The 26,217-nt window shown below is 45.9% G+C and overlaps 1 protein-coding gene across 2 annotated transcripts in view; it reads right to left on the bottom strand.

Annotated features, from left to right (window-relative positions):
• The window catches only part of GABRR1 (gamma-aminobutyric acid type A receptor subunit rho1), a 30,776-nt gene extending 4,970 nt beyond the window's left edge, over nucleotides 1-25,806 (bottom strand). The window contains exons 1-9 of one of the 2 annotated variants that reach the window (XM_021693454.1): nucleotides 25,685-25,806; nucleotides 16,390-16,418; nucleotides 13,482-13,494; nucleotides 12,640-12,651; nucleotides 10,675-10,781; nucleotides 9,174-9,241; nucleotides 7,937-8,160; nucleotides 3,175-3,257; nucleotides 690-830 (exon numbers count right to left, since the gene is read on the bottom strand). In XM_021693454.1, coding sequence (XP_021549129.1) covers nucleotides 690-830; nucleotides 3,175-3,257; nucleotides 7,937-8,160; nucleotides 9,174-9,241; nucleotides 10,675-10,781; nucleotides 12,640-12,651; nucleotides 13,482-13,494; nucleotides 16,390-16,418; nucleotides 25,685-25,806 — 799 coding nt within the window. The remainder of the gene's footprint in view (nucleotides 1-689; nucleotides 831-3,174; nucleotides 3,258-7,936; nucleotides 8,161-9,173; nucleotides 9,242-10,674; nucleotides 10,782-12,639; nucleotides 12,652-13,481; nucleotides 13,495-16,389; nucleotides 16,419-25,684) is intronic. The other variant, XM_021693455.1, reaches the window with a different exon arrangement.
• Between the last annotated feature and the right edge of the window lie 411 nt (nucleotides 25,807-26,217).

The raw sequence follows: 26,217 nt of genomic DNA, 5'->3' as shown, positions 1-26,217 counted from the left end.
AAGGAAGGAAGGAAGGAAGGAAGGAAGGAAGGAAGGAAGGAAGGAAGGAAGGAAAGAAAGAAAAAGAAAGAAGAAAGAAACTACATAAAGATTTGAATAATATCATCCTGAAGGGTGATTAGTCAAGACCGAGGTAAGGGTTGGAGAGAGCTGTTCACCTCAGGGCCAGAAGGAAGAGCACAGGCAGGCCTCCAGGCAAGGAGGGGTGGCAAGCCCCTTCCCACCTGAGCCTGGAAGCTCACAAGGTCATAAAGAGGGCCTGTGCAAGCAGTATAGTTAAGAGAGAGTTCGTTCCAGGAAAAAGAAAAAGAGAGAGAGATTAGTTGAGTAGGACAGAGAGAATGGAAATTAACAGAGCTAAAACTGAACTGTTTCTTGCCTACAGAGGAGGGGGTTCTGGGAATCCTACGGGGGGTGAGATGTTAGCTGCTAAACTGGCAAAATGATTGGCTCAAACAAACCTCCTCACCTCGCTTATGTTTGAGTCCTTATTAATATTTTCTAGCTTATCACTTCGGTGCTTTGGTGGTGTGCACGAATCACCTCTCCCCCGGTGCTTGCCACCCCCTAGAGCCGACTTAGGATTTCCACCTTTGGCTTCAAATCCACGTGGCACAAGCTCAGCTTGACAACCAATTCACACCTTCCCTAAAACAGAGGATGACCCACCCAGCCAGGCTAACCCCCACCTGTGCTGCTGTAGAAAGCCAGTTTAGTGGTGGTGTGGAATTCTTGAATGAGGAACTGGGAGAGCGAGATCCGCTCATCTGTCTTTAAGGAGTCGTTGCCTTTTTTCCAGTACAGCATGAGGTCGTCCTCCGTGTAGGCATCTGAAAAGATGGGAGACAGTGTCAGGCACAGGCACGCGGCCGGGGGGAGACGGCCTGTCTGTGGGGCTCCGTGGGAGCAGCTCCTGGTCTCCCACACGAACTCTTGGGATGGTGGTAAGAGAGTTTGAATAAACAAGCCACAGTCTAAACAAAACAAAACAACATTTAAAAAAGACAACTTAATTCTCCCCAGTCTTCCAGAAGTCATCAGAGCAAAGCCCTCAAGCCTAAATGCTCCTAATTCCTGCAAAAGCGTTCACCCCACAATTCAGCCTGCCATTTATTAGGTTAACACAGATGAAATTGCTATACTTGCAGAGCAGAAATGGTGAGATTGTGGCAAAACTGCCTTACAAACCTAGGCTGATTTAGCCCTTTCTTTTCTCCTTCCAAAGTGTAGTAATGCAACCACTGATGCCGAATAACTTTAAATACTCGCAAGGTAATAAGGGCTGCATTCTAGCGAGAAAGGACCCATAAAGTGATGGCCGCAGAACACAAGTCCCTTCTCTTGCAGGCTTCCGGGTGCTCCTACCCAGGGTAAAATCACAGTGAGTCCCCCAGAAAGGACCACGCCCTCTGGCGCTGCCACATCCTGACCCTCGCCTACTTTAGGTGAGCACACACGTTGACTCCAGTTGAGCAAACCTACCTGCAGCCTGGACAGAACTGAGGTAAAACCTAACAGTGGCCAGTCCAGTCTGCTCATGTGTTAAACAGTTCTTTCTGGAGCTCCCGGATGCCCTGTTTCATGCCTCTGTTTTATTCTATGTCTTACCCTTGACCTGTGTGACGGTTGGTTTCATGTATCCACTTGGCTGGGCTAGAGTACCCAGTCAATCAATCAAACACTAAATTAGGTGTTGCTCTGAAGATGCTTTGTGGACGGGATGCCTACAACCAGTTCACCTGAAGTAAAGGAGATGATCCAGGATAATGTGGGTAGGCCTGATCCAATCAGTTGACAAGCCTTAAGAGCAGACCTGAGGTTTCCCCAAGAAGAAGAAGTTCTGCGCGTGGAGGGCAGGCTCAGGTCCCACCTGGGGGTTCCCAGCCTGCCCTTCCCTCCAGCCCACCCTGCGGATGGCAGACTTACCTCACCAGCCCCACGCTCGTGCAAGCCAATTCCTTGCACTCAATATCTCTTACTATGTATCTCCAATATTCTGCTTCTCTGTGCATCCTACCTGATGAAACCTGGAAGACGCTCCATTCCCAATGGAGCTGCCTGGGTGTACTAGGGAAAGCAGGGTACTGGAGCCAATGAGTTAAGTCCTTAGTGCTATGTCCTCAGGCAAGTTACATCCTTCCATGTATAATGGAGATAACAGTAACCTTCTTCCAGGATCTGGTGAGGATGAAATGACAGTAGGTGGAAAGCTACTATGGTGTTGGTCCAGGGATTTATTACTCCCTCGGTCCTGGGATTTATTACTCCCTTTTCCCACAATCAGTGCCCTATGGAGCTGTCCATTTGACCCCTGCGTCAACATCCCTGCCCTCCTTGGTCCCAGATGGCTGGGGCCAGGGGATCCCTGACTCATTGCCACAAATGTAGGCAGGCTTACAAAGGTGCACTGTGTCAAAGAGATTCTTCACTAGGGCTTGGTCACCAGCCAGGAAGGACCAGTGGGCGTGTGCTGATATTCACTTGGAGGAGTGGGCCAGCAGGAGTTATGGGGGAGTCCAGACTGTGCCCACCAGAGGAAGCATTTGGGCAAAGACTGAAAAAGAGAGCAGTTGTGTAGAGAGCTGGAGATGCAAGTGAGTAGTCCTTGACGCTGCCTCAGTCTTGCTCTTCCTGGCTCTTAACCTGTGCAGGGCGTCCGTGTGTGCAAGTGTCCTGAGGCCCCTCAGTTGTGCCTGAGGCTCTCTAGCACCATCTATGTTCACCTTGGCAGTTCCCTCGGGCAATTGTTACCAAACTTGTTTTTGCCAAGAAATCTTTTTTTCAACAGAAATCTTATTCAGAGGAACAATAAAACAGATCAAAAATGAGTTCACGCATTGGACGGCAGGTAGAAATAGCTGCACAAGGAGACACACATTTGCTGAGCCCTCTACCCCCCTCCCCAGCAGTTGCCCGGGTTCCTGCAGAACCAAGTTTAAAACCATTGCCGTAGCGCATTTAAAAGGGTCAATTATGGGAACAGAGGTTTTAGTTTCAAATTTGTTCCTAATTTTCAAAATTACCCTGCACTTGGCCTTAATCTAAAAAAAAAAAAAACACTTGAAAAAATCACTAGCCATGAATAAGGAGCACATGCTGTTCCTGCTACTGAGAGTTAGCGGTGTTGGGAATTACTCGCCATCTGTGTGCTGATGTCCCGGACAGTCTACTCACAGCTTTCAATTTCAAGGGAGCACGTTTGTGTGTCCAGGGGAAATCGGCTGAAGTCCATGTTGCACATTGCAGTCACTGTAACCCTAGAAACAAAAAGACAAAATACAAATTTTCAGAGGCTGCAAAATACAAGTGCAAAATGATGAACAGAAAAAGGCTCTGCTTCCTTCCAATATAACTGTCTCCTTATAATTCATAAGCCAAGTGTCAAGATTTAGATAAGTAGCTTATGGATGATAGTCATTGTAGTACTCTGGGTTTTATGTTTAACTCCAGAGTGTCTCTACCAACTTCTATCAGATTCAAGCATATTAACGAAGCAATGGTCTCCATCGATATAAAAATGGGAAATAAAAACTCGTATGACATTGTTTCTTAAAAGAAACCACAGGACCATATATTATTCTCTGGTTTTAGATAAATTCAATTTTTTCTGTTCTTTTATTGATTTTACCCATATTCAATATTTGTATACAACATATCAGAAATAATATTAATGAAACCCTTCTGCCAGTGGCCAAATTGGGCACTTTTTTTTTACGATGTTGATATATTTATATTGATAATAATATTTCCTAGTGGGCATTGGTGTTTTTAGTGGATAATTCCATGAAGATCATAGGGTAATGAAAAGACACTGAAAACTTTTTTGTACCAGCATGCAAGCACTTGCTGGCCTCTGATGGTTTTGTTTCAGAGTTTACACAGGAAAAATGGGCTTCTGCATCAAAGAATAAACAAACACAGATCATGAGTCACAGACGAAAGATCTCCTGTCCTGTGGGGAATCTCATGGCAGGACATGAATAACAGTTATTGGCTGATACTGAACAAACTATTTTTCCTTCAACCACAAAAAAATTGCTATGTATAAGTTGTAGAAACTGTCTGGATGATTCATGGCCAAAAGGGAAAAAAAAATCACTTTTAATTGAAATGGAAATTTCAAGGGAAAGAGCTTTCTTGAAACTGAATTATCCAAATATCTGCTTTATTTTCCCCATTCCAGTTGAGTCTGGCATAGTTGTAATCTGAAAAGGATTGTCTATTGCTGGCAGATGGGTAGCCTTATCTCCTCTGGAAATCCTGATAAACAGGGTGGATTGAGTGGGGAGGAGTCAGGATGGTAGCTGGACCCGTAATGGGTGGGCTTCCGTTTCTACTATGCCTAATGGCATCCCCAGCAAGAAAGAAACTAGAACCTAAGTTTGGTGACTTAGAGCTAATGAAATCTCAAATGTAGGAAGTTTTTGCTATTAACAAAAGGATTGAATATCTCTTCTCTTTGCATCAGGAACAGATATTTTTAGAATCACAGATATCAGACTGGTTCTTTGCACCCTGACTTGATGTTTTTCCAACTTGTAACTCACACACCACACATTAAGCACAGTTTGTGGTTTAATCCATACTATGTTTATTTTTGTTTCCCCATGTCTCTTTAAATTGATTTATTGGGGTGCATCTGGATGGCTCAGTCGGTTAAGTGTCCGACTAGTGATTTCAGCTCAGGTCATGATCTCAGGGTAGTGAGATCGAGCCCTACATTGGGCTCTGCGCTGGGTATGGAGCCTGCTTAAGAGTCTTGGGAGAGAGTTGTGGGCATGCCATGAACCTGACAAATCTTTTCCTCTGCCCACAATCAAGGCATCTTTTTTTTTCACTTAAACAAACCTATGATTTCATTTGCGATGAAAAATCAAAGCATCTGTTTTTAGCCACAAGGAGGCTCACTGACAACTTTGATTCTGAACACACAGGAGGTTTTCCACTTCCTTGTTTGTTACGTAGTGCTTCTGTGATCACATCCAGCGGTGTGCTGGACTAGACTTCATCTGGCTCAGGAAAGCTGCCTGCTAGATTTTCAGGAAGTTTGTAAGCTGGTTGTTCAACAGAGCCATTATTTTTTTAAAAAAAAGAGTTTATTTTTAGCAATCTCTACACCCAACATGGGGCTTGAACCCACAATCCCATGATCAAGAGTCACACGCTTTACTGACGGAGCCAGCCAGGTGCCCCTAAATATAGCCATTATTAAAAATTAAATTATATAAACTCAAGCAACTTATATTTAAAACAAGCTAATAAATACTCAAAACTCATCACTTCTTAATTATTTTACTATTATTGATATGCCTGAGGTTACATCTATAATGTTTACTTGGTGGAAAATACTAACAGTGTGCTACTATGCATTCTTCCCAACTCTGCACTGAGTGACAACAGGTTGGTAGTTTGAAGTCAGCTGTGATGAGAGTATTTACACTACAGAAATCAGCAAATGCTACAAATCTGGGCTTGATTTATTGTTTTGTAGATTTTCTAGAATTAAGAAAGCAGATTAAACCAAAAATGTGTTATATCTTTTTACCATTATATATAAATAGTATAAAAAATTAAGGATACAGTCTTCCAGTATTTAAAAGCTATTATCCAATTCAGCAAGGAAGCTGCTATGTCTTTGATGAATGAATGAAGTTCCTACATAGTCCTTGGCTGTTTCATTTTTGTCTTACTAAAATAAACAAAAATAGGGGCACCTGGCTGGCTCAGTTGGTACAGCATTTGACTCTTGATCTTGGGGTTGTGAGTTAGAGCCCCATGTTGGGTGTAAAGATTACTTAAAAAAAATAATAAAGCAAACAAAAATATCAACAATCATTTATCCGATCTACACTCATTTGTAAATCACATAATCACAAAAATGTTTACAAACATTTATTCATAGCATGATTTTATAGAATTATTGTTGGCGATAGAATTATAAAAAATAATAGTAGGTTATATGTCAATTATATCTCTATAAAACTGGGAAAAATGGGATTTTATAAGAAATAGGAAATCATACTGAAGTTGTAAGTGTATGGATTTATAACAAAAAGTATTACATATATTGTTTCACTTATAAGTCATATACTCTACATCCTTTGTATCAGCCATGTTTATAATAAGCTTATGTACACATATGTATGCATACGTTCACCCCAGACAACCAGTAGTTAAATATTTACCAGCATACCAGTGGTCACGTGCATTACGGTCTAGTCTTGTGTGTCCCTGGTGGTGCCATCAGGTTGTGCTGTTTTGTGGGTGGTTTTTGAGCTTTAGGATGTCTTGACAGCCTGCCTCAGATGTGAGGACTCCAGGGAAAACCAACCCAACATGGCTGGGGGAAGGGACTGCACCTCCTTAACCCTCCTGAGGACTTCTATGGGGGGGAGGCATTTTAAGCTGTGGAAAGGAAAACCCCATACCTCAACTCTGAGCCTAGCAACTAATTGCTTTAGGTCCCAAGCCAGGGTATGTATTGAGGGGTCATCATAAATATTCCTTTGGAGGGTGGGGGCAGAAATTCAGCTTCAACATTGCCATCTTTGACCCAAAAGATACACTGTGCCACTGTCCAGGCATCCCGTACTTAGACACTGGTGTATGGATTCGTCTTTACCGAAACAAAGTCTTTAAAACTGAAATACACTAGGGTGCCTGGGTGGCTCAGTTGGTTAAGCGTCTGCCTTCAGCTCAGGTCATGATCCCAGGGTCCTGGGGTCGAGCCCTGCATCGGGCTCCCTGCTCAGGGGGGAGTCTGCTTCTCCCTCTCCCTGCCCTCTACCTGAGCTCTCTCTCTCCATCTCCCTCTCTCTCTTTCTTGAATAAATAAATAAAATCTTAAAAAAAAACAACAAACAACAACTGAAATGCACCATGAGCCCAGCACAGGAGGAGTAAATCAGTAAGCAGAGCCCCTTCTCCTTGAAGGCCTGCGGCTCATCTGCACACATCCGTGCCCCCCCTTCCCCGGGGAAGGGAAGCACCATGAGTTTCTAAAGCTGGCCGAGCAGTGAAAACCAGGCTGTGGCGCCTGTGTTTAAGGAAAGCTTCTCCAGGTCAGTGATTAACGAGCGCTTGAACATTTCTAAGGCATCTGCGCTCATAAGAAAAAAAGACTGTATTCTTCATATTTAAAAGTGATGCTCAGAATACCATTTAAAGTCATAAAGCAGCCCGGGATTTCCAGTTTTTCAGTAGGACACTGTGGTGAGAAAGGATACCAAACGTGCCTGTGGCTGGTCAGGTCAGCTAAGAGAATTTCTCCTAGCCCAAGTTCTAAAATATACCTGAAAGATGGGAACTGAGACATCTAAGGAGGCAAGTCTTTCAGAAGAATACATCATCTATTTCGCTGAATCCCACTAGAGTCTACATAAAGAAAACTAAATAAAACTTTGATTAAAGTTTTTAAATTAAAATAGAACCTCCAGGATAAGGCCTAAATCATAAGTATCAGCTGGAGAACTTCCCACAAATGTGTTTCTTTTTTTTTTTTTTTAAGATTTTATTTATTTATTTGACAGAGAGAGAGAGAGTGAGAGCAGGAACACAAGCAGGGGGAGTGGGAGAGGGAGAGAGAGAAGCAGGCTTCCCGCCGAGCAGGGAGCCCAATGCGGGGCTCGATCCCAGGACCCTGGGATCATGACCTGAGCCGAAGGCAGACGCTTAATGACTGAGCCACCCAGGCGCCCCACACAAATGTGTTTCTGAGACTAAATAATTCCTTACAATTTTTTCTGGTGCGTAAAATTGGTCTCCCTTGACGTTGAAAAGGTGGCGCCTCCTGAGAGGTTAGAAGCTGGCTATTGAAAGCCAAAGAGCCAAACTGTCGTTGTGGTTAATGACCTGCCTTTCCGCTCCTGCTTCAGGAGTCAGGGGACCTCCAGGTTAAGGGCAGAGCGCGGGCGCAGGGGGGCTGCCAGGGCCTTACCGGAGGCTGTAGAGAACTTTCCCGTCCGGCTGGACCCGCAGCATGACGTTGTCCGTGGTGGTGTCGTGGATGAAGGAGCGCTTGGAGTGCACGAAAAACATGTCGGGGACCCAGATCTTCTTCACTAGCCGGCCGTCAAACGTCATGCTGAGGTTGTTGGTGCTCGGGAAGGACAGCCTCTCGTCCTTCCAGTAGTGCCTCAGGTAGAGGGTCATCGTGAAGTCCTGGAGGGGAGGGGGAGAGAGGGGAACCCCAAGCACTGAACCTACTGGCTGTCTGCAGGACCCGGGGCGCCCCGTGGAGCCATCGCCTGGCTGGAAATGAAACCGCAGCGTCGAGGTCTTGCACCCGGTCCTGGGGTTTGCTGCAGTAGGAGGAGGACTGCAGGGGAGGGACCCAGCCAGAGACTTCTGGCAGAACCCGTTGCCGCAGCCCATCCCCCGGCATCTGCCCCCACACTGGCAACGTACTGCCGCCAGCACTGCTGACCCTCAACGTGCTGGGGGGACGGGGTGGGTGGGAAGGGCTAGATAAGCACCCCAGCTCCTTGGGCCCTCAGCTGGGATAACCCGGAGTGTGTTCTTCGCTGACTCTCGGAGCTCCCCCAGTGGGACTGAGATTCACAGTGGTAACTGGTTTGAAGGCAGAGGCCTTTTCCTTTCTCCCCATCCCTGTCTCACCTCCCCCCACTCTCCTCATGTTTCCGGGGATCACCTCCCAAATAAACTACTTGTGCTAGAATGTTTCTCTCAAGTCTGCTTTTTGGAGAACCCAAACTAAGATAAGGCTGTAAACAGTCCTGTAAGTCGAGGAGTTGTAGAACTTTCCATTTTCCCACCTAAACCCACTAACAAGGGAAAAAAGGGACCCCTTTCAGCTGTTCCGCATTTCCATATCCAGATACAGGATCTCCAGCTATAGAACATCTGGTCATTGACAGCTGCAACCTTGGACCCTACTGTTTCTGTGGAGAGCCTTTGCCTAGAGAGCACATGCCCGTGGCAAGAGCCTAGGCACTGGAGGGAGATCAACTTTGCCATCCAGCTCTGTCTCATGCCAATTGGGTGGCTTTTGGCAAGAGTCTTAACCTTCCTGAGCCACCTATAAAATGAGTATGGGCATTCCCATGGTCCGGGGAGTTGTGAGACCCAGTGAATTCGGGTGTGTGGACGTCCTGGCCCAGCACAGGCCCCGTGTGAATCCACCTGCCCACAGCCCCAGCAACAGAAGCGCTTACCATGTCGACCTCTGAGATACTGTCCAAGCTCTCCACCTGCACATCCACACCGACAGGAATGGCCGGACCTGCAAACGGGGCGTGGCAAGAACATTTATTCTTTTTACTTGAATTTTTACTACAGGCATGAGGAGCGTTCCCCCTGGAACCCGTTTCCTCAGCTTCCTGCCAGATTTGAAGGTTTGGTGTCCCCACATGTCAAGCTGAAGCGAAGCCAGAAATCAAAGGGTTGAATCATGGGCTGGCTCCCTGGAATATTCCAACAAAGGTTGCTGTTGTTTTGTTTTGTTTTTTAAAGCTTTTGTCTGAATCATTCAGGTGATTCTGAAACGATGAGCTTCCTCTGAAGCTTTCTTCTTTGGTTACACATGCTCATCGAAAGGTACAGTGAAGACCTAGCTCAAAGTTGGGTCTAATCTAAGGATTTACTCCCTAGCATGAGGTCATCTACTTTATTCTTTATGTTTGCCTCCTGATTTTGTCATGGAAGCCAATGTCTCTGTCTGGCCATGAGAAAGGCACTGCTTGGTAAATAGGCACCCAGAACCAAAGCCACATTCAGGTCGTTTGCCAAGCCCACAGATCTGCATCTTTGCCACATGATGGAGTCGCTCCCAAGGGGGACATGATGCACCAGGGTGGCCTTGGAACATTAGAATTTTTTTTTTTTTTTGGCATTTCTAGGCCATGAAAACATAATATTCATCAAGAGAAGGAAAGCATTATAAAGGGAATAGGTTGCTGCCCCTTTCTCTCCCTGGATGTGGGGCAGGCTTGGAGCACACTTGGATTATCATGGATGGAGGTAAGTTTAGATCCAGCAGCAGCAGGTTGTGGATTGGATAGAGACCCCCTTCTAGAACCTGTTTATTCTTTGGGTGAAGGTGGCTGGGAGAAATAAAAAACTGAGAACAATTTCTAAAATAAATATTTTATTCCAGGAAGAAACCCATATGGATGAAAACCCTATTTGACACTGAAGGGGTTGAAATCCACCAGCTGCAGGCTAAGCTTCAAAGGGCTGTGACAGCCCTCTGCACTAGGTCATTATTTTTCTCAAGCTCTTTTCATTTAATTAAACCCAGCAGACCACACTCTGCCCTCAGACTGACACCCACAGTCCCGTCTGCCAGCTCCCAGATGAGCACGAATTTAGTCGAAGGTTGTTATTTTTGAGCATTTTCAGGAGGCAGCTTTGGGCTGCAGCTGCCTGGTCTTCCCCTGGCCCGGCCCACAGCCAGCTGGCCTCACCGGTCCCCAGCCTTCCTGACGGAGCAGCAGCCGGACAACAGCTCAGCTAGCTAGCCTGGGAATGTGCTTAGCAGAGCTCACGGCAGGGCTGGGCAGCGGTGATGCTCAGAAGATGCTGTGGGCTCCGTCTTGGCCCCCAAGCACAACGGAGGCAGACCTGACTGGGGGAGAGCAAAGCAGGGTGGTCCCTTGGTTTGACTTCTACCCGTGGACAGGTGGACAGACCCCACCATGAGTGCATGTCTCCTACCTCCGAAGCCGGGCCTCATGCTGAAATCATGGTCGTCTATCCTCAGAAGCTGCTCTGACTTGGTCAGTGGCGATTTGGTGATATCAGGGCTTCGCTTCAGAATTGGGCTGCCAAGGGGGGAGAAACAGGTTCATCACAGATTCCAATCAAGACAGATAAAAAAAAATTTGCAGTCAGATTTGATCGTGACAGGTTCAATGGGATGTGTTATTTCTTCTTTTAAGCTATTGGATATTCTCTCTTCCTCTCTCCAGCTTTCTGGATAAGTGAGCTGACCCAGAAGGTCCAAGGCTGTGGCTTAGAATCATAACTGAGGAACTTTAAAAATAACAATGCCTAGGCCCCACCTCAGAGATTTGGATTTAGGTGCTCTGGGAATGGGGCCTGACAATTGGCATTTTTAAAAGCTTCCCAGATGATTTTTTTTATTTATTTTTTTAAAGATTTTTATTTATTTATTTGACAGAGAGAGGTAGCGAGAGAGAGAGAGCATGAGCCAGGGGTGGGAGAAGATGGAGAAGAAGGCTCCCCGACAAGCAGGGAGCCCGATGTGGGGCTCGATCCCAGGATCCTGGGATCATAACCTGAGCCAAAGGCAGATGTTTAACCGACTGAGCCACCCAGGTACCCAAAAGCTTCCCGGATTATTTTATTTTATTTTATTTTTAAAGATTTTATTCATTTATTTGTCAGAGAGAGAGAGAGCACAAGCAGGGGGAGTGGCAGACAGAGGGAGAAGCAGACTCCCCACTGAGCAGGGAGCCTGATGAGGGACTCGATCCCAGGACCCTGGGATCATGACCTGAGCTGAAGGCAGATGATTAACCGACTGAGCCACGCAGGCATCCCTTCCCAGATGATTTTAATGTGTAGCTAAGGCCGAGAACTGCTGGTCCTGGCCTTATTAAGAAGTCTAAACTCCCCCAAAGCGTTTTGGCCATTCTGGGAGAGTTTGAGCTGGAGGGGAGAGGCAGTGGGTGTGGGCAGAACTTGGTACCCTTGACCTCTATTGGCCCATTCTGCCCTTGGAAATGCCCACCATCCTTGTTCCATAGGAGGCAGCCTCTTGTTCTTCCCTTGCTGAATTACACTGATGGCTGTTTTTATTTATTTTTTATTTTTTCTGAATAGGTAATCTATTTACAGGGTTGGACAATTTTAGAAAAGGAAATGCAGTAAAAAGTTGACATCTTATCTCTGTTTCCATCTTTCCCATTCTCCCATCCACAGGTTCCTCTCTGAATGATTTCTTGTCTCTGTCCGGAGTTTCTTATAGGTACAAGTAAATACAAATATATGTTCTTAGTTCTCCCCTTTTTAAAATCCAAAGTTAACATATTATATAAACTCTTCTGCTTTTTCTTCTTTTATTTAAATATACTTCGGATTTTTTCCATATCTAAATATCTCAAGCCTCGGGGCGCCTGGGTGGCTCAGTTGGTTAAGCGACTGCCTTCGGCTCAGGTCATGATCCTGGAGTCCCGGGATCGAGTCCCGCATCGGGCTCCCTGCTCGGCAGGGAGTCTGCTTCTCCCTCTGACCCTCCTCCCTCTCATGCTCTCTGTCTCTCATTCTCTCTCAAATAAATAAAATCTTTAAAAATAAATAAATAAATACCTCAAGCCTCTTATTCTGCTTTACACTGTGTAGTGTTCCAGTACATGGATGCACCATAACTCATGTGACCATCCTCTATTGGTGGATATTTGGGTTGTTTCTAGTCTCCTGCTATTACAAACAAGGCTTCAATGGCTTTGAACGGTCTTCATTCACCCATCAGCACCATCTCTAGAATCCAAAGAAATCATTGACTACCTTCCCAGCTCCTCCTTATGCTAACACCAGCCATGCGTTCTCTTCAGGCTACCACCACACCCACCTCCTTTCCCCTGGAGGCAGTGGTTCCCAAACTTTGGCATGCATCAGCATCTCCTGGTGGGTTTGTTCAAACCTAGGTTCCCGAACCTCCCCTTTCCTCTGATGTTTCTGATTCAGTAGGTCTGGGCTGAGGCTCAAGAATCTGCACCTCTAAGACATTCCCAGATGCCACCAATGCCACTGCTCTGGAGACAACACTTTGAGAGTCACTGCCCTGGTTCATTTTATCCTCGGTATGCATGGTTTCCTCCTTTATAATGACCTCAGTCCACCTTTAAGTCCTTTGCTATCTTCTTTCTTGAAGAAAACTTTCATCATTGTGGGGGGAAACAGTGGCTGAGAGACAGAGAAACTCTGACACTGCCTACTCAGTGCGTTTAGGCAACGTGTTCCCTGAGACTCGGTTTCCTCAACCGCTAGAAGGTAAAGCTCTGCGAGCTGACAAGGGGTGTGAGGAATAAATGAGATAATGTGTGTGGAAGTACTCTTCAGACTCCAAAGGGTTCACAAATGGAAGGAGCCACTGTCATTACTGAGCCGACAAGGACGTTTCCTTCTGAGGTAAGGAAGTGACTGCAAAGGAAGCAGTCCAGGGGAAGAATCGGAACTGTGAGCCAGGACCCAGCTACGCTGCTTATGGATGTAAGGGAGGAAGACGCCGGGAACCTGGAGAGGAGGAAAACCGGTCCCTGTCACCTCCCGCATCCTCTCCCACCCAGCTGGAGCTGGGAGCCCCACCATCTTTTCCTTTCCAGTTCTCCCTTCCTCTGGTCTCCCACCTTCTGCCTCGTGCCCCTTGGCTGGGCGGGGGGGTGGGGGGTGTTGCTGCTGAAAGTCACCACAGTTGAGGTGTGGGGAAGAGACATCTTTAGAATGGTGCTCGTGTGTTTATGGCCATGCCTGTCTTACCCGTTGGCATCTTTGTGTACTTCTGGTCGTCGTCTGTCTACGATGAACATTAAAAACAAAGGCGCGCTAGAGACAGCCTAGGTACTCAAATCAACAAAACACCCCTCACCCTTCAGATCTACTTCCAATATAGTCAGACTAAAATGTGAAAGAAAAGGGGCGCCTGGGTGGCTCAGTCGGTTAAGCAACTGCCTTCGGCTCAGGTCATGATCCTGGAGTCCCGGGATCGAGTCCCGGGATCGAGTCCCGCATCGGGCTCCCTGCTCAGCAGGGAGTCTGCTTCTCCCTCTGACCCTCCCCCCTCTCATGTGCTCTCTCTCTCTCTCATTCTGTCTCAAATAAATAAATAAAATCTTTAAAAATAAATAAATAAATAAATAAATAAATAAATAAAATGTGAAAGAAAAAAACAAAACTACGAAGCTTCAATGCGCTGATTTAGCCTTTTGATGAGCGTTTTCCCGGTACCCACAGGAGCAGGGATTTGGAGAATTAATTACTTAGAACAACTGGTCTGAGGAGGTCTGCCTTAAAACATCTGCCCCATTAGTTCACCCAGACCAGAAACTGATGCCATTTTTTACTTGGATCTACCATGAAACTGTTACTACAGAGAGTACCACATTGCCAGGTGGCCTGTATCACTCGGGCATCCTTGCTCTCTGGCTTGTGGGTTCAGCCGAATGGGCACTGGCAGGAGATGGCAGAGCAGGGCATTGATTCCTCATTCTCTCCCTGCTTCAATGCCAGGAACTAGCAATTGGTTGCTCTGTGATTACAGATAATCACTGTATCTTCAATAGGCTCCAATAATACTATTTCCCCTCCAGGACTGTAGGTAGTCATGGCTTCCTGCTGGCCCTCGTCCTTGAGGACATTGGCATGCTTGCTTCGTTCCCTGAACCGTCAGCTCTACGAGTAGTCCCTTCATTCAATTATTGGGTAAGCCCTTTTGAGGGCAATGCTGTTTTCTGCCAGAACTCGACTGATGCACACACATCAGGACTGTTGCGTAGGGATTATGTCATCTGTAGCAAAGTGGGGCAGAAGCAGGAGCTCGGCAGGAGTGGGGAAGAGCTAAGATTGCAGGGAGCGCTGTCTTTGGGTGACAGGCTATGGCAACTGATGGTCAGCACGGGTAGGGTGAGATCACAGGCCACCAAGGGCAGAGTCTTCTTTATCTTTAGCACCTTGTACAGTGCTGGGCCCCTGTGGGCTCTCAACACATGTTAGTGGAGTGAAGGAAGCAATCAGCCCCCTTGATCGGCATCTGAAAAGGGAAGCAGGAGGAATCGAAAGAAGGGCTTGGGATGGGAATTGAGCTTGACCCAGTTCTTGCTTTGGCTTTGGGCCAGCCTGAAACAGATATGGGCTCTGAAATGCCATTGCCTCTCCCATCGTGAAGCTTAGATTCTAGCCTAGAAAAGACTGATAAATAGGATCCTTAAAGTCTTTCTCACTGATGTTGTTTAATATTTTTAAATAACTTTTTTTTTTGCTTATATGCCCATGTTAAATTTGTAAAATAGATTTAAACATAAAGGAGAAAATAAAACACTCAGAAATAATCTCTGCCATCTACATATACCCTTATCCTCCGAGAGAGAGAGGAGAGACACTGTAACTTGCTTTTAAACTCAAGTTACAGTATATCGTGATATATTTTACATGGCATTGGCATCTTTTTACCAGCCAGGAGTATGATTATTAATTTTTTTAAGTAGGCCCTACTCAATGTGGGGCTCGAACTCACAACCCCCCAGATCAAGGGTTGCATGCTCTACCGACTGAGCCAGCCAGGTGCCCCTGATTGTTAATCTTGAAATGAAGTATGACACACAGCAAATGATAGGAATAATGAACACTGCTTGGGTCGTTACTATCTGCCAGGTACTATGCTAACTTATATTACATGTACTAACTTGGCTTAGTCCTCATAACAACCCTATGTGGTAGGCTTTATCATTATCCCCATTTTATACATAAGGAAACTAAGACAAAGGGGGTCTTAATAACTTGTAAATATGATGGATTCAGGAGTCAAATCCAGACGGTCTGGCTCCATAATTGGAAGCAAGTTTGGCCATGGTGTCTCGTTGGAAGATTTGGCTCCCATTGCTTGGAATTTGGGTTAGATGTAGAAGGCCCAAGCTGATCTTTCCCTTCACATAGAAGCTAGCATGGACCCTACACAAAACTGATGGCCACTTATTTATTGAATGAGCCCCTGAGAAGTTATGAAGAAAATATAGACATGTCCCAAGTTACGATGATACAGGATGACATTTGAGACACCTTTTTGGACTGAACAGAGGGTGTACATTTTTTGAACCACCCACGTCCATCCTAGCCTCTTGGACAGAATAAAAAGTTCTGACCTATGGTACATCTTGATGTTTTCTTGTTATAGTTCTTGGTCAGCTTGTAGGTGGGTGATGTTTTCCTGAAGCACATCTCCGAACTCTCTCAGAGGTTGGATAGAGCAGGGATGGGAACCTGTGATGAGCAAGGGGTCTGCTGGAAGTCTCCCTCTTTTAGCTGATAGCAGAGCACCTGATAAGTTCTACTTCACTTTGCTGATTTTGTTATCTCTGAGAAGATAGAGAACTTAATTTTGATAACAAAGGAATTTTTTCAACCAATTAATGAAAACAATCTTGTTTTCATGGCATTTGTAATAGTCACGTATACATAAAGGTTCCTTCCCAGCTTCAGCTCCCACTTAGTCCCCCACTTGTTGCAGTTGCCCATTACACCTCTATGCTTTTGCTCCTGCTATCCCATTTGTCTGGAAATCTTTGCCACATTCTTCATACTTCTTACCTAGGCAATGCCTTGCACTCCCAGATCAAATATCACCTCCTCCTAGAAGAATTCCTAGGTTTCCCCCCTTCCCACCAAAGTCAGCACTTCTCCTCTCCTCTCCACGTGCACCAGCCCGTGTGGCGGAGGGCTTTCTGACCACTTCATGCACTTCACTGTGAATTCTATCAGGGAGGGACTCTATCTCAAATACTTCTGTAGCCCCAGCTCCTCACCGTGTGCAGAACTCAGATTTCACAAAAATACGTACAAAATATGGAAGGAGAAGCACAAACCCAAAGGTACATTCCAAAGAGTCGAATGGTCCTGTGAGAAATGTGCCAAGGAGGTCAAGGCTTAAATGAGGTGATACTCAAGGAAGCTGCTAAAGACAAGCAGCTTTCCTTAAAGTTGTATTCTGAGCCGGGAGAGTGTGCAGACGGAAATATGCTGCTGGGAGGAGAGGGGCAATGTTAGCCAACGATTAAGATAAGGCTGAGACCCTGCTAGCAGAATCCAATCTCTGTCAAAGAGACTGGCCTCTGCATTGGGAAGGGGGCAGTGAATGAGTTGCTGCTCAGCATAGTGAAAATGTTGGCATGAGATCACCTAACTCAGGGTTTCTCAGCCCAACTGCACTTTGGGGGTCACCCGAGATGCTTAAAACCTTCCAAGCCACACCCCACACAGGGGGTGGGACCCAGCCATCAAGAGCTTTCAAACCTTGGGGCGCCTGGGTGGCTCAGTTGGTTAAGCGACTGCCTTCGGCTCAGGTCATGATCCTGGAGTCCCTGGATCGAGTCCCGCATCGGGCTCTCTGCTCAGCGGGGAGTCTGCTTCTCCTTCTGACCCTCCCCCCTCTCATGTGCTCTCTCTCTCTCTCTCTCAAATAAATAAATAAAATCTTAAAAAAAAAAAAAAGAGCTTTCAAACCTTCTTGGCCAATGTTGAAAACCACCGTTCTAATTTTTGGTTAAATGGAACTCAAGCCTACAGATCCAGATGAATCACAGCTCAGGAAACTTAAGGATTCTGAAGCAGAGAAAATCTGGAAAATAAGAGAGAGGCCAGAGAACTGGAGACGAGAAAATGCTTTCTTGAGATTGACAAAGAAGGAAAAATGGTATCATGAAAGCTGCTGAATTAAGCTCCAGGATGATTCCTGGCCATGCGCTAGAACTTTGATTACAAAGACACCTTAGGAACTTACTGTGTCTCATCATGTCGATAGCATGAAACCAGTGAGAGCTCAGACAGAGCAAGACAGCCTACACTGATCGCCTTTCCCTGGGGCGGGCCTCTAGTTGGCAGATCCGGGGAGTGTCCCTGGATGGTGTGCATGGTGTCACTGTCCCCCAAGCAGAGATGAGCCCTAAGGAGTGCCTGGTGGGATGAGGGTGTGCACAGGGGTTGCTTAGCCATGCCCATCACAAGATGGCATAGCGAGGCCCAGGGTGTTTAGGGGTTTATTGAGCTTTATGGTAGTCAAAGCACTTTCCCGTACTTCGGCTCACACAGTCCTTAAAATAACCCTGAGGTGACAGAGCTAACTGACTCCACTCTATGGAAGAAACAGACTTGAGGATGTCCAGTGACTTGTCACAAGTCACGGAGTATGTGGCAACTCCAGGTCACAAAGCCAGGCCTCCTTACTGTCTGGAGCCAGTCTTCCTGCCACCATCCCATCGAGCTTAGAGCTTCAGTGGTGGGTTCTTGGGGTTGCCTATCACTGTTCCTGCCGAAGCCAGAACGTCAAAGGAAATTCTCATGGACACACATCCAGGGCTCCATCTTACCTTATGGGAACATACATTTAGGGCGATGATGGCAAGCCGAGTAAGGGTTTGGGAGTGGGTGCTTAGCTGGCTGTTTCACATGGGTGGCCGGGGAACACTTCCCTGGAAGTGACAATCAGGTAGAGGCCTGAGAAGACGAGGGAACCACCTGCTGAGGCTAGGAAAGAGTGCTCCCGGCAGAGGCCGGCAGGGCCAGGGGCCAGGAGGTGGGGCCGCTCAGGGTGCGGCAGGAGCAGCGAGCAGGCCCGTGTGGCAACGGGAGGGAGGTCAGGAGGGAGACGTAGGCCAGACCAGCTGAGCTTGCTCTGCTGCTCACCTAAGACTGAGCACGGGGCTCCTCTCCAATGCGCACCCTGAGTCAGGCCGCTGTCATACTTTGTACACATTGCTCTTTGAGGCAATGACCTGGTAGAGCAGGAAGGACACCAGCCAGTGAGGAAGCCGGCATACTGTCTCAAGCCCCAGCTTTCCTGGCTGATGAGAGAACACAACACGTTTCTGCTTTCTTTTATTTTTTTTAATCTTTTTTTTTTAAAGATTTTGTTTATTTATTTGACAGAGAGAGAGCATAAGGATGGGGAGCGGCAGGCAGAGGGAGACAGCAAAGCAGGCTCCCTGATGAGCAGGGAGCCCGATGCAGGGCTCGATCCCAGGGTCTCGGGATCGAGTCCCACATCAGGCTCCTTGCTCAGTGGGGAGTCCAGTTCTCCCTCTCCCTCTGCCCCTGCTTGTGTCCCCTCTCTCGCTGTGTCTCTCTCTGTCAAATAAATCAATAAAATCTTAAAAAAAAACCCAAAAAAACATTTACATCAGTAGACTTTAAGCAAAGCAGATTGCTCTTCATGGTGTGGGTGGGTCTCATCCGATCAATTGAAGGCCTTAAGAGAAAAGGCTGAGATCCTCTGAGGAAGAGGGAATTCTGCCACCAGACTGCCTTCAGACTTGAGTCACAGCCTCAACTCCTGTTGCTGTATAATAAATCTTCTTCCCTCCTCTCTCTCCATGCATGTATATTACACTACATCTGTGTCACACAATGTATCTATGTAATACCGCATTTACAGATAGATAGATACATATTACATGCAGACTAGTGGTTCTGTTTCTCTGTAGAGAACCTGACTAACACAGGGTGTGAACACTCCTTGACACCAGAGGCCAGTGCACCTGTGGGAGACCTGAGCTGCCTGGGATGAAAAGACAGCAGGGGTTGTGTGTGGTGTGGGTGGGACCAGTCCAACTTCAATGTGGCTTCTGATCTTATCTCCAAGTCCTATCTCAGGCTCATCTGATCAAGCTTTCTTCTTGCCACCGTGACTGACCCCTGTTCCCACCAACCTGGCAGGTCCGTAGCACAAAGACCTAGGATGCTATCACCCTTGGTGGAGGCAAATGGGCACAGCAAGAGCATGTTTGTCCCCTTACTTCTCAGGTAAAATCTCAGCCTAGATCATGTCTTTTATCTTGTACATATGTCCCAACATAAATTCCCTTTGCCTTCCCATTTGAAGACACTGGATTACTTTCTTTTAATTTAAAGCTCTGATTTTTTCCCCACCTATTCTCTTTATCAGAATTCTCACTTTGTATTTTTCCCATTTATTATAGCTCTTTAACTATTTTCTATACACTATTTTCTCACATGTAGAAATCTGTCTCTAATTCCAATGCTACCCCCTTTATGAGCAACCTTTGTTTACTGATCATATTCTATTCACTATATACCTATGTGCCTTTGAACACTTTGAACTCTCGGTAAATGTCTTTTGAGCTCCCATCACTAACTAAATATACCAGCTGTTAAAAAACCAAAACCAAAAAAACACAAGCAAACAAAGAGTATGTTTGTCAAGGAGATAGCCCGCAACATATTTTGGTAAGTGAAGTTACTGAATGAACTTCTCTACCTTCTCCCACCTCCTGCCCTCTCACCTGGAAATGAAACAGGACCAGGCCCAGAAGAGTGGGTAGTAAAAACCCACAGGGAGACCTGATGTCACAGTAATCACAAGTCACAATCACTTATTTGAAGTTAGGTTTTCTCAAGGAGGCAGCTTACGGTATGGGGAGGGGCTCACATTTGGCACCAGTCAGACTTCAGTGTGATTCCCAGCGTGGCCCCAAACTAGCCGTAAACCTTGGGCAGGTTACTTGATCTTTCTGTGCCTCAGTTTTCTGTAAAATGGGGAAATGATACTAACTTTATAAGACTGCTATAAGGATTAAGCAAGAAAATGTTTGAACCACATAAAATGGCTGACATTCAACTGGTTTTGACCTAGAAAAACATTTTCATGTGGTTCAACCTGAATCTTACACCCATCAGTATAATGTCCTCTTTTCCCTTTGTGATGGTGAGGGGTGGGTCCTGGACATAAAGAAATGAGAGGTGTGGAATTCTGAGGGGAGGTTGCATGACCTTGGCATAAGTATTGTATATTTTGGGGCCCATTTCTTCTCATCTTTAAATGAAGGGATTTCTAAGGTCCTTGAAATTCTGACATTCTGTAAAAATTATTTGATTAATGTCTGTCACCCCCACTAAACTGTCAGTATCTCAAGGGATCGCCATTGTCTCCCAAGCCCTGGGTGCAGCACCTGGAACATCATGTAGTGAAGCCATATTTGTTGGATGAATGAAGTACAGGAATAGCAAGAGTTAGGACTCATTTATTTATGCTTAACATTTCTTGAGTATCTATCATGTACCAGATATTGTACTTGAACTTGGGGTGACAAGGACAAAGGTACAAGTTGAGCCCTTGTTATGGACTGGATTGTGCCCCCCTGATTCATATGTTAAAGCCCTAACTCCCAGTGTGACTGTTTTTGGTGATCGGTTGTTAAGGAGGTAATTAAGGCTAAATGAGATCATAAGAATGGGGCTCTGATCCAATAGGACTGGTGTCCTTACAAGAAGAGGAAGAGACACCAGAGATGCCTCCTCCATCCCTCTCGGCAAGCACCTAGGAAAGGCCATGTGAGGACACAGCAAGAAGGGGGCTGTCTACAAGTCAGGAAGAGAGACTTCACCAGAAACCAAATTTGCCGGCACCTTGATCATGGACTTCTAGCCTCCAGACCTGTGAGAGAATCACTGTCTGTTGCTTAAGCCACCCAGTCTGTGGTGATTTGTTATGGCAGCCCGAGCAGACTAATACAGCCCTCAAGGAGCTCATAGTCTAGAAGCTGTGGCAGATGAGGAGTGAGCGCTAATGCTGAGAGATTGGTCCTCTGAGATGGGATGGATTGGGGCTGTGGAAGCTCAGAAGTAAGTTGCCCAGTTGAGACTGAGAGACAGGGGTGGAGGGGGGCCAACGAAGGCTCCTCAGAGAAGGTGTTGTCTCTGGTAAGCACTGGAGCAGCAAAAGAAATGAGCAGGAGAAAGAGGAAAGGGAAGGGTGTCATGAGCATGGGGAGCAGCGTAAGTACAGGCCTCGGGAAACCGTCAGGTTGAGTGGCAGGTCATAACTGGACAAGAACCAGCAGCCCAAAGAAGAGGGTCAAAAGTTCAAGCAAACCATCTGGAGAATGAAGGGACAAGATGAGGAGAGAATGCGACTTACTCACTTAGGAGAAAATCAACTTCCAAGATACTTGGGGCAGCCAGAGACCCAGTCCATAATCCAATGGCTTGTGCTTTGTCAGGACAGGGATTTGACAGCAAGTGTCTCACGCATCATCATCATCATGATCATCACCTTTCTCCCACCTTCCCCCTTTAGCCTGTGAACCCGCTGGGTCTCTGCTGACCTGAGAGCTCTTGCCCGGCTCTCTCTCTCACCCTCACCAGTCACTGCCTTTCCATTCACAGCTGAGTTTCTCCTACGAGTTACCTATACTCACCCCCTCTTCTCCCTGCTCTTCAACCCACTGTCACTCTTCTCTTCTCTGAGGTCCTCAGTGGCTCTTAGCCGCTGTATCTTTGTGTGATCTGACCCTATTATTCACTCCCTCCCTCTGGAAACCCTTGACACTTTGCTGGAATGCTTCTCTAGTCTGTAAGCCTCTTGAGGGCAAGACCTGTATTTGACTTAGTCATTGATGAAGTACCCATTGCCGATGTGGTGCTGGCCCTCTAACAAGCATTTGACAACTTTCGAATAAATGACTCTCTTGGCATCTTTGACACCTCTCTATTCCAGTCATACACCTATTTCTCTGGTCCTTCTTTTCCAGCGTCCTTCACCGAGGAAGGCTTCTTCCTCCATCCTCTCCTTAAACGTTGCTCTTCCCTAAGGTTCTGTCCTTGATCCTATTCTTCTTTCATGTGACAGGCCGTCTTTGGGCCACCTCATCCACCACCACTTATGAGGACTCCGATTAAATCTACATCTCCAAGCCCGATTTCCCTCCTGAGCTGCAGACCTATAAGCCTCTGACTGGACAGCTATCTCTTAGCATCTTGTGAAAGCACATCCCGGTCCACGTGTTCATAATGAATGCCTCTTTCCCCCCAGATCTGCTCCTCATCCTGCTCTGCCTTCCCTGGCACCACCTTCTACGAGGTCACCCAATCCAAATACCTGCTAGGCTTCCACCCGATCGAATTCTAACAATTCTAGCTTCTTAAAGCTCTTAGATCCATCTCCCCCAGCCCTATTCTTTCCACTAATATCCTACCTCAGGCTTTCACCGTCTCTCACCTGGGATAAGGCATAGATCTGGATGACTTTCTCTGTCTCCCCTCTAGCACTATCCCATCCTTCTACCCAACTGCCACCAGTGTGATTCCCTCCAAAATAGAAATCAGCTGAAGCTATTCAGACCCACTTTACCTTCAGAATAAACTGGAATTCTCTAGCATGCCAAAGCAAGTATGAGAACAGTACTTGGGCTTCTGGTAGGTCAGTTTGCCCTCCCAGAGCAGGAGCTGGGCTTAGTCCCCGGGCCTGTGGTGTAGACAGGTTATGCCTCCATTCTTCCAGGGAGGAGGGAGAGACAATAACTACTGATCCATTCTAGAAACATTGCCCAATGCCCTGGCATGCTGATATTTACCAGTAGTATGATTTGTGAGGAGAATCCCACCGGGATGTGCCTCCTGTGGAGATCTTGGGAAACAACACTTGAGTTATTTGCCGGGGTGGAGATTAGAGTGAGGCAAATGGGGAACAAAACCTAAGGAGGCAAGTGCCTCCTTAAATTCTGCACCGTAGGTACCTCACTTTCCTCACCCTGTCGTGTGCATGTGTTCACCTTCCTTTGCATTTCATTAGTAGAAACTATGAAGAGAAGCCTGGATACAAACTACCCACAGTTTATGAGTTGAGGATCTGGATGAAATTAAGTGAGCCCTTTAAAAATGTAGGCTACATAAAAATAAAACATAACCTGGCTGGATGTATAAGTATAAGTTGGATGTATAAGTTGGGCCCACCATTCTGGAAAGCCATTTGGCAAAAATATATATGGAGCTTTAAAGTTCTTGTGCCATTTGACCCAGTACACTTCCAGGAGTCTATCCTAATTAAGAAATCAGTATGTAGGGGTGCCTGGCTGGCTCCATTAGTAGAGCATGTGACTCTTGACAGGGTTGTGAGTTCAAGCCCCACGTTGGGCGTAGAGCTTATTTAAAAAAAGAAAATCCTGTATGTAGACAACCATTCTCATGCACAAAGATATTCATGTGCAATATTTATAATAACAAAGGAAGCAACTAAATGTCCATAATACAGAGGAAACTGTTTAAATGGTGGTAAATTATGCATTATTATGCATTATAATGCAGTCATTCAAATGATAATTATGTAGACTATAAATAAGTAAACTTGCAGACAAAATCATATTAAATAAATTAAAGCTACAAATGTAACTATATGTATAGAATAATCCCAAACTAGTTAATACTCAGTATGTGCTTAGAAAAAAAAGGAGTGGAAGAATACACAACAATGTTAACAATGTTAACACCCATAAATTTCTGGGTTTGGGGATGTTTTTAATGTTTTTAAAACATTTTTCCCATTTTTAAAAATGTTAAATAATAGTCATATATGACTTTCATAATAAAAAAAATGAAAGTACTTTTAAGTAATTTTTTAATTTAATTTTTTTAAGATTTACTTATTTATTTATTTCAGAGAGAGAGAGCCGGGGGGAGGGGCAGAGGGAGAGGGAGAGAATCTTTAAGCAGACTCCTCTCTGAGTGTGGAGCCCAACATGGAGATCGATCCCCCTTGGCTGATCCCATGACCCTGAGATCACGACCTGAGCCAAAACCAAGAGTCAGATGCTTAACCGACTGCCCCACCCAGGTGCCCCAAATGATGTTTTTAAAGAAAATCTATTTTATTCTCTGGGACTGCTCTTCATCATTGGTATTCACCAATAGGTCGCCACTCCAACTCCAGGTTAGGAGAGATGCTGAGAAGTTTTTGATGACAACCAATAGGGTTTGTCGCTGTGGTTGCTTTTAATCCTCATGAGCACATTTGGTTCAGATAAGCTCTATGGCAGCACTGCTCCACAAATTCCCCTGTTCGCCCAAGCAACTTCTGACTCTGACAGAACCAGGGCGTGTGGTTTATACACAGCAGTCTCTCTCCGTGCCCAGGACTTCCCACGATCCCCAGATATTTCAGCTCCTGGTTTTGTGATGTTGTTAAAACATCCTAGAACGAGTGCTGTGAGCCGTCACTGGGCTGTCCGGGAGCCCATGTGTGGAGGGCCCTCAAAACCCAGGAGGGGGACACTGAAGAGTCAGACCCCCAGCCCTGTCACTAGCCCCGATCTGCAGAAAGCTGCATTTCTGTTCGCACCAATGGATATTTCTGACGTCTGTTCATATTTACATCCAGAGATAACGAGACCTGAAGCTTAATTTGGACCTAACGCTGATAAAGAACTGAGAGTCAAGAATGCCCTTACTGTCTCCCTTTCCTCATCAGTAAAGAGAGAGAGCTGGTTCAGGTTTCCTCTGTTTCACTGATGAACGTGGGGCAAGCAGGTGTGCGGCTGTGACGGCCATCAGTTAATGACCGGTGCTACGCTCAGAGCCGCCTGAGTGAGTCCAGGTGCCGAGGGGCCGTCCGCCTGTGCCCCAGCTGCCACCTCGGACGCTGTCACGGCCAGGGCGGCACGCACCGTGGGCAACGGGCGAGCAGCTGGCCTGCAGGCAGGTCCGTCCCTGCACCCTCCCCACTTATTAGTAGGGGACAATCTAATGATCCGTCCAGCCATACAGCTTGAAGAAAGCCGCCTCGTTTTCTTTTAAAAGATATTGTAAGGGACCCACAAATCTAGCAGAAATAATTAGAACTAACAAAATCATTCTCACTAATCAGAGACCCTATTGGCTATTTGAGAATTTGCAGATTTGTCCCAACCTAGGATGCGGACATCCAATAATTGCCCTTAATTTTTTAAAACAAGGTGCATATATTATTTTTTTCCAGAGTCTATCTTTCGCCTAGGACAATTCATAAGAGATTTAGGAATATACAATGATAGCACTGTATCTGATCTAGCATCATTAAAAAACAACAACGTAATTCTAACTTCCTAAAAGAGAGGGAGCAGGAGAACAAAGGGAAAAGGTGGGGAAAGGCATACACATAAAACATGATATGCTGGAAATGCCTCTGGAGCAATACCTTAAGCTCTATCCCCAGAAGTCCACTCACCTGCCTTTCTTAGACATCTCTTGTACTTCTCTTCCTCGCCAGTGCACTCTGCTTTCAGTGGCCCAAACCCATCCCCACCACAAAAGGAAGACGCCAACTTTCATATTCTGGACAGCCAACATGGGTTTCCAAATGCGAATGGTTCTCTCAAGAAATAGCAAAAAGGAAAAGGATGTTCTTTTTCTCTCTTAAGACATTATTGGTCTGTTCCTTATTCCAAGGATGTTTACTCATGCAAAAAAAAAAAAAAAAATCAACCCACAGTATGTCATCTGGAGAGCAGGAGAAAGCAATTTCCACTAAACCTATAAATCCTCCTACGTCAGATGTCAGGGATTTTCTGAACTGAGGTTGAAGTCCTGTGTTCCTGTCAAACAATTATTTCGGCTGGTCTAAATTAGTTCATCATCATATGTGGTGAATATATTAGTAAAGGTCTGTATTTTCCGGTCCAGTGAATAGAAGGAAAATGGACCAAAGCAATTTCCAAAATGAGAAATGCCAGAGGTACTGAACTGCTTCCCATGCCAAGT

Source organism: Neomonachus schauinslandi, chromosome 8 (genome assembly GCF_002201575.2).
Source record: "Neomonachus schauinslandi chromosome 8, ASM220157v2, whole genome shotgun sequence".
NCBI classification, from domain to species: Eukaryota; Metazoa; Chordata; class Mammalia; order Carnivora; family Phocidae; genus Neomonachus; species Neomonachus schauinslandi.
Note: the sequence above shows the minus strand (reverse complement) of the source record. Positions and strands in the feature narration are given on the sequence as shown.